General features: G+C 46.1%; 1 protein-coding gene across 7 annotated transcripts in view; it reads right to left on the bottom strand.

Moving 5' to 3' along the window:
* USP7 (ubiquitin specific peptidase 7) overlaps positions 1-15,116 on the bottom strand; it is an 81,825-nt gene extending 66,709 nt beyond the window's left edge. For 2 of the 7 annotated variants that reach the window (XM_083710812.1, XM_083710809.1), the window contains exons 1-2: positions 14,977-15,116; positions 12,287-12,387 (exon numbers count right to left, since the gene is read on the bottom strand). Coding sequence is in view for 4 of the 7 variants with exons in the window: in XM_083710809.1 (XP_083566935.1) it covers positions 12,287-12,353 (67 nt within the window). In the remaining 3 variants the exon portion in view is untranslated. Of the gene's footprint in view, positions 1-3,830; positions 4,994-12,286; positions 12,388-14,976 lie in introns of those variants that run through there. The other 5 variants (XM_083710816.1, XM_083710810.1, XM_083710815.1 and 2 more) reach the window with 4 other exon arrangements.
* Positions 15,117-16,114: the final 998 nt, after the last annotated feature.

Raw genomic sequence — 16,114 nt, 5'->3', positions numbered from 1 at the left:
CATTTGGGGAAGTCCTTCCCGTGTTTTCCTTCTCCGGTCTGGGGCTCCTCATTTGTGGATCACCTCATATGGATTTGAGCACCACGTTTATGTGGATGGCAGTTCAACCTTTTTAACCCAAAACGTTCTCTCTTCATCCCCATATGGTCAAGTGCCTTTTCTCCTCTTCTCTTCTGCAGCTTGACTGTGGTAAAGAGATGCAGCCCTCTTCTCTTTTACAAACAGAAAATGTTCATAAGAGCAACTGCATTGTGGTGGAATACTCCAGGATTCCTTGGAAAGTTATCAGAAATCTTTCAAATATCAGTAATGGAGCTCAAGTGAAAAAGGTCTAAGTTCATACATACTGATGTGGGAGGGGTCAAACTTAGTTGTAAATAACAAAGATTTTTTTTTAATGTTGGCAATGTAAAATTTTGGCAAATAAATGAATAAAGTGGTGTTTTACTTTACAACAATGTCAAAACTAAGTACGTAGAGGACACAGGACCTTCAAGCATGAAGCAAGATCAAATTGGCCATTGTAACCAAGGTCCAGACCTGAATTTGCAAGATGCTCTGTACTTTTCAGCTAGCAAAAGGTTAACCAGTACATTTCAAGATACTCAGCCCTTAAGTCCCACTGAAAGGGGAGGAGAATGACCCATTAAAGTTCAGCTAATGCTCTGGTTAATGTAGGGAACTAGAATACATACTCTGAGCCTGTGCCTTGATACCAAGCAGATACAGAAACAGCTCTTTCAACAATAAATTTGTACATGTCTCTTAACTTGCCACAAAGTAACACATGACTAGTTCTCACTCTATTGGTAAACCTCTAGGTGGGTTGTACCATTTCAGATATTAGGTGAAGTCTCTCAAGATACAGTAATAAGAAGTTCCTGCATATGAAACACAAAAATCACACATACACAATCATATCACATATTTGTTTTCATGTACATTAATATCAGAAGACCCAGCTGGATCAGCGCAAAGGCCCATCTAATTCAGCATGCTCTTTTCACAGTGCCCATGGCAATCCCATCTTAATTCTACCATAAGTAGCAAAAGTGACAACATTTTAGCTCTATTTTAACTAATCGCCCTGCACTTTTATGGTTTAATCACCTTTTAGGCTAACACCGAAGCCAGTCTGAATATTTTTATTATTCTTAAGGATAGCAACATCTTGATCACCTTTCTGCAGGGATGCTTTTGATTTTCTGATCCCCAAAGTCTTTAATCTTGTTACTGATCAAGATATAGAGAAAATAGGTGGGTTTTAATACTGTTTCTAAGAAGTCATCAGCACTTTCTGCATAGAAGAAAAGAAAACTTTTTTGTTGTTTTTATATCTAAATATGATGAAGCCTTCCTTATTTTAAACCACTATGGCTACAATCTTATACACAATTACATGGGAGTGAGCCCCAAGTAGAGCGGTACAGGACTGCACCTTTAAGACCTGGAGCATGATCCCTGGGAGTGTTTTCTTCCTTCCCCCACCCTGGGATGACTGAGCAGGGTCAGTGCCCTATGACTACATATTTAAGAGCATTACCCAGAGAGAGGATTCGTCCCGCATCGAGAGCCCTTCCCCATCCCAATGCATTTTCTGTAAATAACCCCTAGTACGAGCAGAGCAGTGGCCCAATTAAAAATGGCGAGCATCTCGCGTGGCTGGCTGTGTGCAGGATACAATAGAAGGGGGCTGGAAGCTTTTAGAAAGAAAGAAAAAAACCCAAACGCCGAGCGGCTGCCGGAATCAACAGTCAGGGGGAGGGGGAGATTGGGGAGAAAGCAGCATTCCTGAGCACAGCGATCTGTCCCAAGAAGAAAAGGGATATCACCGAGGCCCCCCATTGCCAGAGCCAGTTCGACACCGTTCCTTCTCCACCCCGCGACCCCCAAAATACACTGCAAAGAAGCACATCCTGCTCGAGGTCAACCGATCTCGGAGCCCTGCAAAGAAGCAATACTGGGGCACCCGAAGTGTCCGCCGCTTTCTCAAGCTTTGCATCTAGAGAATAATGCTTTGCTCATAATGTTCACGCCAGAGCTCTCCACAAGAAGTGAACTCCCAACTTCCACGAAAGTCAGGGACAAACTCCCCCCCCCCCCGTTTTTCTCTCTATGGGAAACACCTCTTTTCTCTCTCTCCCCACCCCCAATTTACAAGCCTCCGGGACACCGCCCCGGCCCCACCAGCCGCGCCCCGCCCCAAGAGCGCCAAACCAGCTCGCATACACAGAGGCGCGCGCACCCCGTTCCCCAGCCTGGAAAACAAGCAGAGCCACCACCCCCACTTCTTCGCCAGCTTCCTAAAACTTTTCACCTTCGGCCTCACAGAGTCAAATGAAAGACGGCTCTCCGATCTGGAGAAAGCCAACCCTTATATTTCCCAAAGGTCTTTCCAAGTTGGCTGGTGGGATAGGACCTGGAGCAGCAGCCTTATCTGCCCGGTATCTTCAAGGAAAAGCAGGCATGGCCGGTGGGGCAGGAGGCAAAAAGGAGGCCCCAGCCCTAAAGGGGAAGGAAGGCTACAGGGAAAGGATGCTGGCCACAGAACTAAGATACGTGTCCCTGTAGTGGATGAGGAATAGAGAGGAATTAAGGGTGTATTTCCAGAAGACCAAGCAGTGCCTTGTGCAGGGAGATCCTGCAGGGATTACTGAGAATGGAGATAGCACAGAACCAGGAGACCTGTAAAGGTCAAGGCAATCCAAAGGTTGGTGGGTAAAATGGGTGCAGAACGATGGAATACAGAGATGAGACTGAGTGCATTATGTGTCTCTTTCAGCATTCTACTGAGTTGGAAGAGAGAGATATAAGCTTTTTTATATGCCTAAGGAAGAGAAATTGGAAAGCAAGATCTGAAGGCGCAGTTTAGGCACAGAGTTGAAAGGAATCAAAATATGACTACATGGATATGGCATGGATAAGAACATGGATATGGTGCTGCAGGAGTATCTTGTTAGACTGTGTGGAGGCACATGCAGAGTAAAGTGATGAGATAGCTGCAGGCTTGAAAGATAAAGTGACTGGAGTTCCCACAAAGTTGAGATAATGCCAGGAAGGGGAAAACTGTGGGAGGGGGTACTATAAAGTTAGGAAATCAAAAGCCTACATAGTATTAGGGGCCAAGGGAGAAGAAAATAAGGAAGAGAGTCAAGGTATGCCAAGTTAGAGGGTCAAGTGTTTGGGAAAAGTGAATGTATGGGGAAAACACAGAATCTGGGGGCTTTGGTCATGAGGTCATGGATCTAAGTGTATGAGAAGAGGGTGTGTGGGGGAAGATGCTGAAGAAAGCAGAGAAACTTAAAATAGAAGATACAGAAGCTGAGAAAAAGTGTGAGGCCCCTAAGGTCAGCAGGAGAAGTAAAAGAAAGCTAGATATAACATGCGGGAGGGACTGCAGTAGGGGTGCAGGAGGCAATAAGTGCCAGGATGGGAACATAGTTGGAGAAGGAGAAATCATAAGGGGAAGAACAGGGGTGTATGCTCATTATTTATTTCAAAGGTTTAAAAAACAAGAGGAGGGGAGAGGGACTACCACTGTCCAGTGCCATCAAGGATGTCGAGGGGGCGGGTGTATGTGTCTGTGGAGGAACTGCAGAACCAAATCAGAGGAGTCACCGTCCTGGGGGGAGGGAGGAGAGTGGGAATGGATTGCAAAAGACACTTGAGATGAGGGGGTGGGGGGAGGATGCTGAAAGGAGGGAGAAATGGGGGTGCAGAAAGAAAGTGTGGGAGGTGGAGTAAATGCAGACTGCAATCTGCGAAGCAGGGGAGGCTGCAGCCTCCCCCCCCCCCCACACACACACAGCGCAAAACCCCCTGCCCCTTACCTTCCATCTCCATGTCCTCGGGCTCGCTCAGCTGCTGCTCCCCGGGCTTCTGCTGCTGTTGTTGTTGCTGTTGCTGGTGGTGGTTCATGTCGGGCTGCGGGAGCTCAGGCTCGGCGGCCTGGGCCTCGGCTGAGGGAGGAGGGCGAGGAGGCGGCGGCGGCAGGAGCTGCTGCTGCGGAGGCCCCGCGTCGAGCGGCGATGAGCGCTGGAAAGGCAGGAGCTGCTGAGGCAGAGACTGGGGCTGAGTCGGCTGGCGGCGGGGCGGCTCCGCGGCCTGGAGCTGGTGAGGCTGCAATTGCTGCTGTTGCTGAGCTTCGGGCTGCTGCTGCTGGACTCCGGCGGCGGGCAGGGAGCGGGCGGCCGCCGGGGGAGGCAGCGAGACGCGCACGTATTTACTGGCTATTCGCCCAATGGCGGCGGGGGTGGGAGTGGGAGGAGGAGTGAGGAAGGAGGAGGATGGAGGGCCGAGCTCGCCTCAGAGCGGGTGCAGGCTGAGGCAAAGTCCCGGTCCGGCGGCGGCTGCGGAGGAGGAGGGCGACGTCTAGGCCCTGCTGCTGCTGCTGCTGGGTCTCCTCCTCCTCCCCCCGGGCTGGGCCGGCTCCGGTGAGGAGGGAGGCCCGGCGGCGCGGGCAGCGCCAAGGCGGGCGGGCTCCTTCGACGGCGACAGGCGGCGTTGGGAGCGAGTCGGGCCTGCTCCTCCTCCGCCGCCTTCGCTGCCTCTCAAAATGGCGGCCGCGAAATGTCACATCCGCATGGAGGATGGGGGCTCCGCCGGAGTGTCGCGGCGGCGTGAGGAGGGAGAGAGAGAAGGCCGGCCGGGTGGCTGGCGAGCTAGCCAGGGAGGGCAAGAGGAGGAGGAGGTGGCCGCGGCGGCGGCAACAGCAGCAGCGGAGGACGAGATGCTCCGCCTCGCCTGCTTCAGCTCGGCCTGCAACGGCCGGGAGGAGGAGGAGGAGGAGAGTGAGCGAGAGAGTGGGAGGGAGCGAGGGACGAGCTCAGGACGACGGAAGGAAGGAAGGAAAGAAGGAAGCGGGAGGGAGAGAGAGAGAGCAGCGCCGCGGCAGCCCCGGGAATAGCAGCCAGCGCCGCCACAGCGAAAGGGAAGAGGAGGAGGAGGAGCCACTGAGACGAAGGCCGGCCGGCCGGGGCGCGGAACGCCACCCCCCCCAACACACGCACAGACCCACACGCTGTCCCGGGGGGAGGGACGGAAGGAAAGAGTGAGAGCAGAATATGGGGGAGGGCGGAGAGATTGGGAAGGAAGAGGGGTGTATGGGGAAAGGAGGGGTGCGTGGTTGTGGGTGAGATTGAAAGAGGGGTGGGAACAAGGGGGGTAGAGGTAAACTAGGGAAGGTGGGAAGGAAGAGAGGTGCACTTAGAGGGTGCTGGCGGTGGGTGAGACTGGAAGAGATGGAGGGAATGTGAAAGTTGGGTTAAAAGAGAGAAAGATGAAAGGCAGAGGGTCCTACGGCGGGGGGAGGGGAGTAGGTAGGGTGTAATTCGGAGAGGGAGGGGAGGGGATGCGAAAAGTTGGGGAGGTGTAAGATGTAAACAAAGGGGACCCCGGAAACATTACGACGGGGCATTAGGGATGTACTTGGGGGGTGCTTAGTTGGGGGGGTGAGGAGATGGCAATGGGAACAGCAGGGAGGGGAGGGAGGTGTGGGTGTCTTGGAGGAATGAAGGAGAGCAGGAAGGAATTGGGGTTTATTTGGAGGGTTGGGGGCAGGGGTGCCTGGCTGTGGGCAAAATTGAAATGGGAGATAAGGGTGGGGAGAGCAGGGAGGACTGGTGGGGGAGTACCTGAGGGAGCGGAAGAATGGGAAGTGGCTGGGTGGGGGGATGTGAGAAAAATGGAGTACAGAGAGATGCAAATGAGAGACCCTTGAAGAAAGGGGCAACAGTCAGGTGTGAGGAGCTGGAGGGATGTGGAAGATGGCCAGGGCAGAAAAGCATGCCAGAGGATAGAGAAGAATGGTAACGTGGGGGTTCTGTTGAAGCAGTGTAAGACTGATAAAATGTTTGGAATGTGAAAGGAGGGGAAGTCAGTTGTGGGAGAGGTATAAGAGGAAGGTCTTCCTGTTTGGAGGAGGTAGGTCACATTCACACCATACATTTAAAGCTCAATAATACCACTTTAAACAGTCATGGTCGTCCCCCCCCCCCCCCAAATAATTCTAGGAGCTGTAGTTTGTTAAGAGTGCTGAGAGTGAGTATTCTCCAGATGGGGCTACACTTTTCAGAGTGGTTTAACAATCAATCACATGAAACACTGCCCTTAACAAACCACAGCTCCCAGAATTCTTTGGGGGGAAGGCCATGACTGTTTAAAGTGGTATTATAGCGCTTTAAATGTATGGTGTGAATGCGGCCTTCGCCCACTTAGGGCAATCTTGATAAGGAGAATCAAGTGGAAGGAGATGTAAAAAAGGAAGCTGGGGGCTGGTGGAGGGACCAGGAATAGTGGAGTGGTGTTAACAGGGACTGGGGAAGTTGATTCAGGAGTTAAGAAGGGGGACTATGAGACTCTAGTGTGGGAAAGAGCATAGAGAGGATAGTGTTGGGGAGATGGGAAGAGAGCGCCACCATCAGGAGATTTAAGGAGGTTGTAATGAAAGAAACTGAAGATGGGTAGGGATATTATATGAGAGATAAAAATTAAGGAAAACTTTGTGGGATATGTGAAGAGCAGGACAATAGTCCCAAGGTCCTCTTTGAAGAGAAGGGGGTGGGCGATGGCTTGTGGTGGCAAGGTATGATGCAGAGAAGGAAGAACATAGAAGTCAGAGCATTACTCCAAGAAGCTGTCCAGAGTTTCAGATGGATCTTTCCCAGTCACACCAGAGATTTATCTTGGAGTCTCTTTCACAGCAGGGGAGTGCTTTCTCTAAGATGTTGCTCTTAAGTGCTGTTTCCAGAGAGCAAGCCAAGTCCCTCTGCTGCAGCAAAAACATCTCAGAGGCCTCTAGCATCTTAAAATTGGGAATCTGCTTCCCTGCTGATGTTGTGGGAGTCCCTTCAACTCCAGGGATTTTTTTGGGGGGAGGGATAATTTATTTATCACCCTTTGAACTAGCCACACGGCAGTTTGCAATAAAACCAGGGAGATAAGAATGCATAACAACAATAAAAGCAGCATTAAAAAACACAAATCACTGAATCACAATTACTAATAGCAGCAGCCTTTCCTCTTTCTAAGATGCATCATGACTATTTGCCTGAAGCTATAAAGAGATGAGTTTGTTGCACCTCAATAGGAAGAGAATTCCACATGCAAAGAGCCACCACTGAAAACCTTCCTGGGCCCTCACACCAGTGGACGGAGTGAATTCTGGATGGGGAAACTGATGTCATTATAAATTTGTTGATCTTTATGGTGCTCAAGACTAAGAAACATATGAAAAAACAGCACATGTGCTGCCCCCTATTTTTTTTTATCAGGTAGAACAGGGAAGAGTAAGGAGAACTGGGGAAGTAAGGAAAAAGAGAGGTTGAACAAAATGAGATATTATAGATAGGGACTGCAGCAGGCAGAGATGACAGCTCATTTTAACAATGCAATGGTTTGCATTCCAACTCAGAAGAAACCTGCACTGGTTGAATGAGGCTTAACTGTTAGGTAAGCCCCAGCTTCCTTCTGAGTTGATATGCGCTATAAAAGTGCCACAGATAAATTATAATCTTCAGCTTCATAATTCTGTGGAACAGGTCTCAGAAATCTCACAACAGAATTTAACATCTGATGCAGTTCCAGAGAGCTCATGGGAAGAAGTAGCCCTAATCCTTTAGCAAGGATTCACAGATACACTTGCCACGTCACTGCTGGTGAGGACAATTTTTGCACAAATAGAAAAGAAGCTGCTTTATAGAGAGTCAGACCATTTGTCCATCTATTGTCTATACTAGCTGGCAACAGCTTGTCAGGATTTCAGACAGGAGTCTTTTCCAGCCTTCTGTGGAGACACCAGGCATTGAACCTGGGACTTTAATGCGTGTAGAGCATGTTTTCTACCACGGACGCCATCCATATGCAGTCAGAATGATGAGCTTAAATCTAGTGCCTTAGACCACAGGCCAACCCTACCACATCCCACTTCAAGGAGAGCCCCTGCCCTCTTAGGCCTGGAAGAACGTGAGAACTTTGAGATACCAGGCTGGCTTCAGAAGTACAAGAGAAATGCAAGGACCTTTCCCCTGATGCTGCGCTGAATCTCAGAGTTACTTGGAGAGCTGTCGGAAGACTTCATGCTTCACTTTGAATATCTGAGCTTTGGCCCTATGGGGATTCCCCTCCTCTTTTTTTGCGAAAGAAGGAAAGGAGCTTGCTATTGACAGTTGTGCTGGGTCCTGAGCTCAGGGGAATGGCAGAAGACTCCCGTTCTCTCCTTCTTGAAAGGGAGGGTAGGATCATGGCACAAACAAATTTGGCTGGTTACCAAGTTGAGCTAAGATTTGTGGACCCCTAGCATCCATGCATACGTTTTACTATAGATTTGATGGAGAAAAAGCCGCAGACTTCTGTGTCATGAAAGGTTGTGCAACCCCTCACACACAAAACCCCCCAAAGTGATAGCTTTGCTAAAATCTGAAAGAACCCTGTGGCAAACAGCCAGTGCTTGTGAGAAGGTGACGTTGATGATCTTGGGCAAAGGAACAGCTGCAGAAAGTTGCCGTTTCTAACCCATAGCTTCCAGCATACCCTCCTCCCTGTTTTCATTTTTTTTTAATTTACAGCACCTTTACAGCTGCTCCTGTAAACCTTGAAGGTCATGGAATAGACACTAAATGAGCTAATGAATTAAAATGCTTGAGTTTGAGGTTAAACACCAAGAGCCATTTCCAAATTGTCATTTTTTCTTACTGCCTTCGGTGAATTTATTTTTATTTACAGATATTTTTAGCCTGCCTTTCAATGCAAGTGCTCTCAGGATGGGGTAAAGCAATCTAAATCTTATCAACAACATTCAACGGTAATACTGTAAAGCAAGGGCAGTAACACAACAGCAACTGGTACAGCAATGACAAAATTGGAAAAACCAGCTATTGGGAATGTCAAATAAATAGGTCTTTGGTTGGCAATAGAAACTAATAAATGTTGGCGTCATCCATATATCAGAAGAGAGGACATTGCCATAGAGAAGGAATCTTAGTTGGCATCAGCCTGCTTATGCATTGAATATACTTCTGGGGACTATGGTAGGGTACCACTTGAACTGAGATTGTGCCTTCAGCCTTGTAGAATCAGTTCTCTCATTTTATTAGAATCCCCATAGCATACTGATGTGTCTTCAGTTTACAAAGCAATAATGCATACTCAGGATCTCTTAACAGTCAACTAATCTCAATTAAGTGATTCTGAGTATATACCTCTGCATAAGACATTCTGTGTTGGATTAATCAAGGCTCCAGATACTGCTGAACTACGGCTCCCATCACCCCTGGCCATTGACCATGTGTGGTGCAGCTTATGGGGCTGTAGTTCAGCAACATCTGGAGGGCCAAAGATGCCCCACACCTGAACAACATTGGTAGGTGTGGAAGCTGCAGCTAGCACAAAATGCTGCAGGTAGGTGATTATTGGGGGCCGTCTCAAGGTACTTGTACTGCTGTACAAAGCCTAAACAGCTTGGGGTCTGATCACCTAAGAGGACACCTACGCTGCTATAGACAAGTCCACCCATTAGCATCAGCCAGGGAGACTTTCTTGCCTTTGAGGCTTGATCAGCAGCAGCTCTGGGGAGATCCTTCTTGGTGGTGGCACTCCAGCTTTAATGCTTCTCTTATTTACAAGATTATTTGTCAAGCTTTTTGACAAGTACCCCCAGTTTACATAGCAAAAGCAGAATAAACACTAGAATACAGTAAAAACTACAAGAGGCAAAACAAGCAGCAGCAAGCTTAAAACAACACCTAGAACCAAGAATTATTATTTTTAAATGCAGACATTCTAGACTTTACATGAAGTTGTCTCCAGCTAAGTTCTACTCAAAGAAGACCCATTTAAATTAATGGACATGGCTAATTTAAGCCTAGTAGTTTCTATGGGCTCTGAGTAGAAATTGGTTGGGGACAATTCCTGGTGCCTAAAGGATAGCAATGTAAGAGTCAGTAAATATTCCCAAGAAAAGAGTTAAATAGTTCATGCCTCTCTGAAAAGATTCTGTGGTAGCCACACACCTTACTTCTGAATTTTGGGAACACACAGCTCTCACTTGACAGATCCACAGAGGAGAAAGTGGATTGGGGCCTTTATGCATCTACTTGGATACTCCCAGTAGGACATATCCAACTAAGTTTTACTCAAAAGTAAACCCACTGACATTGATAAGAATAGGTTATTCATATCTACTAATTTCAAGGCGTCTACTCTGGGTATGACTTAACACTGGATCCAACCCCATTCTTCTGGCTAGCTGTTTGCATCTGAAGTCTGATTGTTCCTAGCAAGGCATCATTTGAGATTAAGCTTAACAAAGATAATCTTAACAAAGGTATTTTTTGTTTTAATGCAAATATTTATCAAGGGTTTAATGGGGATGTTTGGCATGCCCTAGTCCTGACCTCGTACCATACACAGGAGTCCACAGAGGATGAACCAGACACACACACACACACACCAGGTCAAGGACCTTGAGGAACAAGCAGTGCCCTCCAGTACTAGTATAAACAATGGCACCCAAAAATCTGGGTCCAGACCAAAGAGCAACAACATAGTATGATTCTACATCCCACTAGACACATTGTGCAGCTGATGAGTAAGCAATCCCTGAAACTCCTTCACTTCTGCAGGTTGTGGTTAGGGTTTGGTCTAGAAGGCCACTGTATATAAGGTCTTTCTCTTGTGCCTTCCACTTGCTGGAAATAACAAGGCTTGGGGCTGCTGCTTCCTGATTCTAGTGCCTCCTGTTCCCCAAAGAATGCTGTTTGGTCTAAAGTGATTTCCCCCCAGTTATTCTGGTTTTGACCCCCCATTTTCCTCTACAAATATAGCCTTTGAGGACTTCCATCACATTCTGTTATAAATACCTTATTCACATTGATAAACAGATGGCAGATTATTCCAGAATTTCAGTTTCATTGCAAAGATTTACAAGGGCAGCCAACATTGTGCATTCTGAAAATATTAATTGTCCAGAACCCAAAGACCTTCAAAATTATTTTTCTTTTTACTAGAATTCGAATTTTACAATCCTGATGTGTTGCATTAAAATCCATTAATACAGAATAGTCACAGCAAGGAACAACTTCTGAAATATGAGTTGTTAAGATGGACTCTCAAATTCTTACATAATTTTGCACCTAAAATTTACACTTTTTGAAACCAGTAAAATTTCTCCCTAAAATCAACCTGGAATTATCCAAGATATAGGCAAATCTATGTTTTTGGATTACTTAATGACAATTTTTTTCAACTCATGGGAAAAATGTCATTTAAAAAGAGCACTTTAGCATATTCCTGCTCCTTTTTATTGTCGTGAGGATTAGGGCTGCAAGTGTTAACTGGTAGATTAATCAATCCGATCCTAACTGGGATTGCTGGAAAGTGTTTTACTGAGTTCAATGTGAGTAACTTTCAAGTAACTGTGTGTAAGGATTGCTCTGTAACTGAGTAACTGGTGATCAGTTTCAAGGAGCGAAATTGCACTGATTCTGGTGTGTCATTGCATACAGTACTTAATATATTTATCTTTCAAAAAATATATGTGGTAACTGTAGATTGAATTCTACAGTCCTCAGTATCTTAAAAAGCTGGCTATGCTTTGGTTTTGTCAGTATGCAGATTTGTTTATATTATACTTGATTGAAAGGCAGATGTTACATTATTTCACTGATAGCTCTTGTGAAGCCAAAAGTGCAATTTGCCTCACTTGATGTCACCATAAATATGTCGCCTGAAATTTTTTGCCTTTGTGGGCAACCTAGTCATAGCATATTTCTAAGCTAATCTAGTACTCAAGGGGTTTTGTTTATTACTATTCTGTTTTTTTAATGAAATTGTTTAAACAGAAATAAATTTACACCTTGCTTATTATCGTAACACAATAGAACCAGAGGGATGGAATGAATGTTTTATAAACCTTCAAAATCTTGCTTTTCCCTCATGGGTCTTGGCAGTGCTTTTTTCTGGGGGGACGCAGGCGGACGCATACTCCAAAACATTTTGTGAATCTATGAGTAGGAAAATGAGAGTACCCCTAAACATTTTTTTAAGAAAGAAAAAGCAGTGGGTCTTGGTAACCAGTCTTCATTTTCTTAATTTCTTGGACGGTGAGGGTATATCTCTATTTTGTAGATTTAAGCTATATAATAAACAATAACAATAATAACTGAACTGGTTTAACAGTCATTGCTTCTCTTTCCTTATTTTGGTATGGGAGCCTAGTGATCTCTAATTCCCTCACCAAACTACAGTTCCCAGGATTCTTTGTGGAAGTCTTTCATCATGCATGACTTACTTGAGAATAGCCTCCTAAGGTCCCAGTCGTCTGCAGAAAGGGCTGAATGGATTAACTTCCCAAACATGAGTATGTAATAACCTTGTCGTCCACAAATTCCCCTGCAATATTTAAAAACAAAATACAGAACATGTACTAAAATGGAGTTCCTTTTTCTCAATTTTCCCCGGTATGAATTACTGTGAAGGTCTTAATCATATAGCACCTTTGATGTCCGTGATGCTTTGCAGAGCATGAGGAGGAGGAGATGGTGGTGTTTGCAATGTACCTTTCTGATGTTGATAGAATATTTCAGATTTGATAAACCTGATAATCCAGTACCAAATACTGCTGCCCTGGGCTCCTTTGGGAGGAAAGGCATGATATGAAACAAATGATACTTTTCTATCAGAGTGGCCTCAGGTGTCAGAGCATCCACATATTCCCTAAAGTAGATACATAGGAAGCTACCTTCAACTGAGTCAGTCCATCTAGCTCAATATTGTCTACACTAGGCATAGGCAAACTCGGCCCTCTAGATGTTTTTGGCCTATAACTCCCATGATCCCTAGCTAGCAGGACCAGTGGTCAGGGATGATGGGAACTGTAGTCCCAAAACATCTGGAGGGCCGAGTTTGCCTATGCCTGGTCTACACAGACTGACATGGACTTTCAGGAGGCTTTTCCAGTCCCGCCTGGAGATTCCAGGGATAGAACACAGACCTTCTGCATGCCAATAAGCTACAGCCAATCTTTAGGGTCTTCAGTATTTGAAAGCTGAAATTTTATATTTAATACATGTTTGAGAAACCATTTAAAAAAAAAGGCCGAAGGAATAGTAACCAAGCTGGCTCCAGCTTTGGAGCGCTTTGTTGGTTTGCTTTTGGCTTTTAGGTTGTCCCTCAAAGTTTACAATTAAATAAAATAAATTAAGAAAAAGATTAAAGTCTTAAAGTAAAATGTTTTGGCTTTTGCCTTATTCAGCCATGTGGATGTGAATCAAAGGGCATTCTAGCCAAGGTGGTAGTTACAGAACACTGAGGATGGAATATGTAGTTGAGTGTTATCAGCGATAGATGTTATCTTTCTGGGTTGACGTCACATGGTGTTATGGTGTTAAAAGCATTTATGTTCAGAAATATGCTCTTGTTTCTACTGTCCTTTGATCAGACAGCATCTTTAAAAGGGGACACTGGCATAAAATTGCTAAACTTGACAGTTGCAGCTGGTGGGGCCGAAGGCAAGGAACCCAACAGCAAGTAGTCCCAGAGCCAATTGCAAGCAGGACCAGCTAATTCTAGCTTTGTCCCCATCTTCCTCCCTGCTCAATTCTATCAGGATGGCACTGAGACTAAGGCCTCATCTGCACTATGCATTTAGAACAGAATCATTCAACTTCAGGAAGTCATGGCTTCTTGTAAAGAATGCCAGACACTGTAGTATTTTCAGGGCAGATCGTCTTTAGGAGACCCCTATTCCACCCACAGAGTTACAATTCCCAGAGTTCCTTGAAAGAGAGGAATTGACAGTTAAAGCACTCTGGAAATTCTGTGCAGAGAATAGGCGATCCCCTAGCGACTCTCAGTACCCTGACCAAATTACAGTTCCCAGGAATCTTTGAGGAAAGTTGTGACTGTTTAAAGTGGTATGATATTGCTTTAAATGTATGGTGTAGAGGAATTGTAAGGAGGAGGAAGCTGACACTGGCAGTGCCACTCCTGGGGCTAATTGTGAGCAAGAAGAAAGGTGAGGGCTGAAGGCAGGCTGTTCCTCCTGTGCCCAGTTTACCCTAATGCATGCTCTGGTTATCTCCCGCTTGGACTTCAATGTGCTTGACATGGGGCTACCTTTGAAGGTGACCCGGAAACTACAACTAGTCCAGAATGCGGCAGCTAGACTGGTGACTAGGGGCAGCCACCGAGACAATATAACACTGGTCCTGAAAGACCTACATTGGCTCCCAGTATGTTTCCGAGCACAATTCAAAGTGTTGGTGTTGACCTTTAAAGCCCTAAATGGCCTCGGCCCAGTATACCTGAAGGAGCGTCTCCACCCCCCATCATTCTGCCTGGACACTGAGGTCCAGCGCCAAGGGCCTTCTGGTGGTTCCCTCACTGCGAGAAGCAAAGCTACAGGGAACCAGGCACAGGGCCTTTTGGGCAGTGGCACCCGCCCTGTGGAACGCCCTCCCACCAGATGTCAAAGAGATAAACAACTACCGTACCTGACATTTAGAAGACATCTGAAGGAAGCCCTGTTCAGGGAAGTTTTTAATGTGTGACATTCCAACAATCTTTGTTGGAAGCCACTCAGAGTGGCTGGGGAAGCCCAGCCAGATGGGTGGGGTACAAATTAGAAATTATTATTATTATATTATTAATGGACCAGCCTCCACTGAAACTGGATGAAGGGTAGAGAGGGATGTGTAATGCATATAAACTAGCCTACTGAACAAAAGTAAAATTTTACATCCATTGCGGGCATGTGGCCCCCAGAAGGCTGCTCAGAAGATAATGTGGCCTTCATGCTAAAAAAAAAGGCTCCTCAGCCCTGTACATTTCAATTTGTTTAATGCCTGGATGCTTAGCCTCCAATCGCTGTTGGACTACAATTCCCACCATCCCAGACCATGGACCATTCTTGCTGGGACTGATGGGAGATGGAGTTTCCCATCCCTGCCCTAGGGCCTTGATTTGATGGTCTACATGTACCTGGAATATAAAGACTTGGGAGGCTGTGGGGCCAAGGATCCTTTACAACTGCTGTCTTGGAGCTGGCTGAAGCGAGTTGGAAAAGGTACCCAGGTGAGTGAGCCACCAGTGTTCTGAAATTGGAATCTGCACAAATGTGGCGGAACGTTCAGCGCACAGCCCTGCCTCCCCATTGGCTGTGGCACAGCTAAGAAAGGGAAAGTGTGGTAAACAGAATGCTGAGCATGGCAACAGACAATAGTGTGTGTGTGTGTGTGTGTGTGTGTGTGTGTGTGTGTGTTTGTGTGTGAAAGCATGCATGTACTGTAGCTTCAAGGGGGTCAGAATAGTAAGAAATGGTACGTGAAACCTTCCTCCTTAGAATTCTCCCTTGCAAACTGTGAAGTCTAAAATTTGCTAGATATTTCCCAGCTATTATTCACTGAATACTTGCCCTGTGTCCAACATACATTTATGGGGCCACTCCAGCACATTTTGCTGCCTGAAATGAAGGATTAAAGTGGCATCCCCAGATTCTGCATGTGGAATCCAGCCAGACTGGCTGTTGAGTCCTAGGTCGCATCGGCACTGTACGCTTAAAGCAGTATCATACCACTATAAACAGCCAGAACTTTCCCCAAAGAGTCCTTGGGAACTGTAGTTTTGCTGAGGGTGCTGAGAGTTGTTAGGGCACCCCATCCCACTCAGAGAACTACAGTTCCCACAGGTCTTTGAGGAGGTATTCACTGTTGAACCACTCAAGTAATTGTAGCTCTGTGATGGGAATAGGACTTGAAATGCTAAAATTCTGGCAATTTTTGGAAAGACATTTGCCAACATTTGTTACAGGGTTAAAGGGGACAATTTTGATTGCTGCTTTATTATGAATCTGCATTTTAGGTATTTTTATTACTTACATACAGTATGTGTGTTTGTAAAGTCCAAAGAAGTAGGAACTACATAGTTTTGTAATATTGAACTTTGTACTGGATGGGGACAGCGAGAACAGGACCACACTTTCTATTTCCAATTCCAACCTCCACACGTTCTGTTTAACAATGTCCGTAGAGTTTATGGACATGGAGTTTATCTCTTAGTGTGGCAGCACCCACACTTTATAACTCCCTGCCTAATAACATCAGGCAGGTGCTTTCCCTGT

Source organism: Podarcis gaigeae (genome assembly GCF_964106915.1).
Source record: "Podarcis gaigeae genome assembly, chromosome: 14".
Classification (NCBI taxonomy): Eukaryota; Metazoa; Chordata; class Lepidosauria; order Squamata; family Lacertidae; genus Podarcis; species Podarcis gaigeae.
Note: the sequence above shows the minus strand (reverse complement) of the source record. Positions and strands in the feature narration are given on the sequence as shown.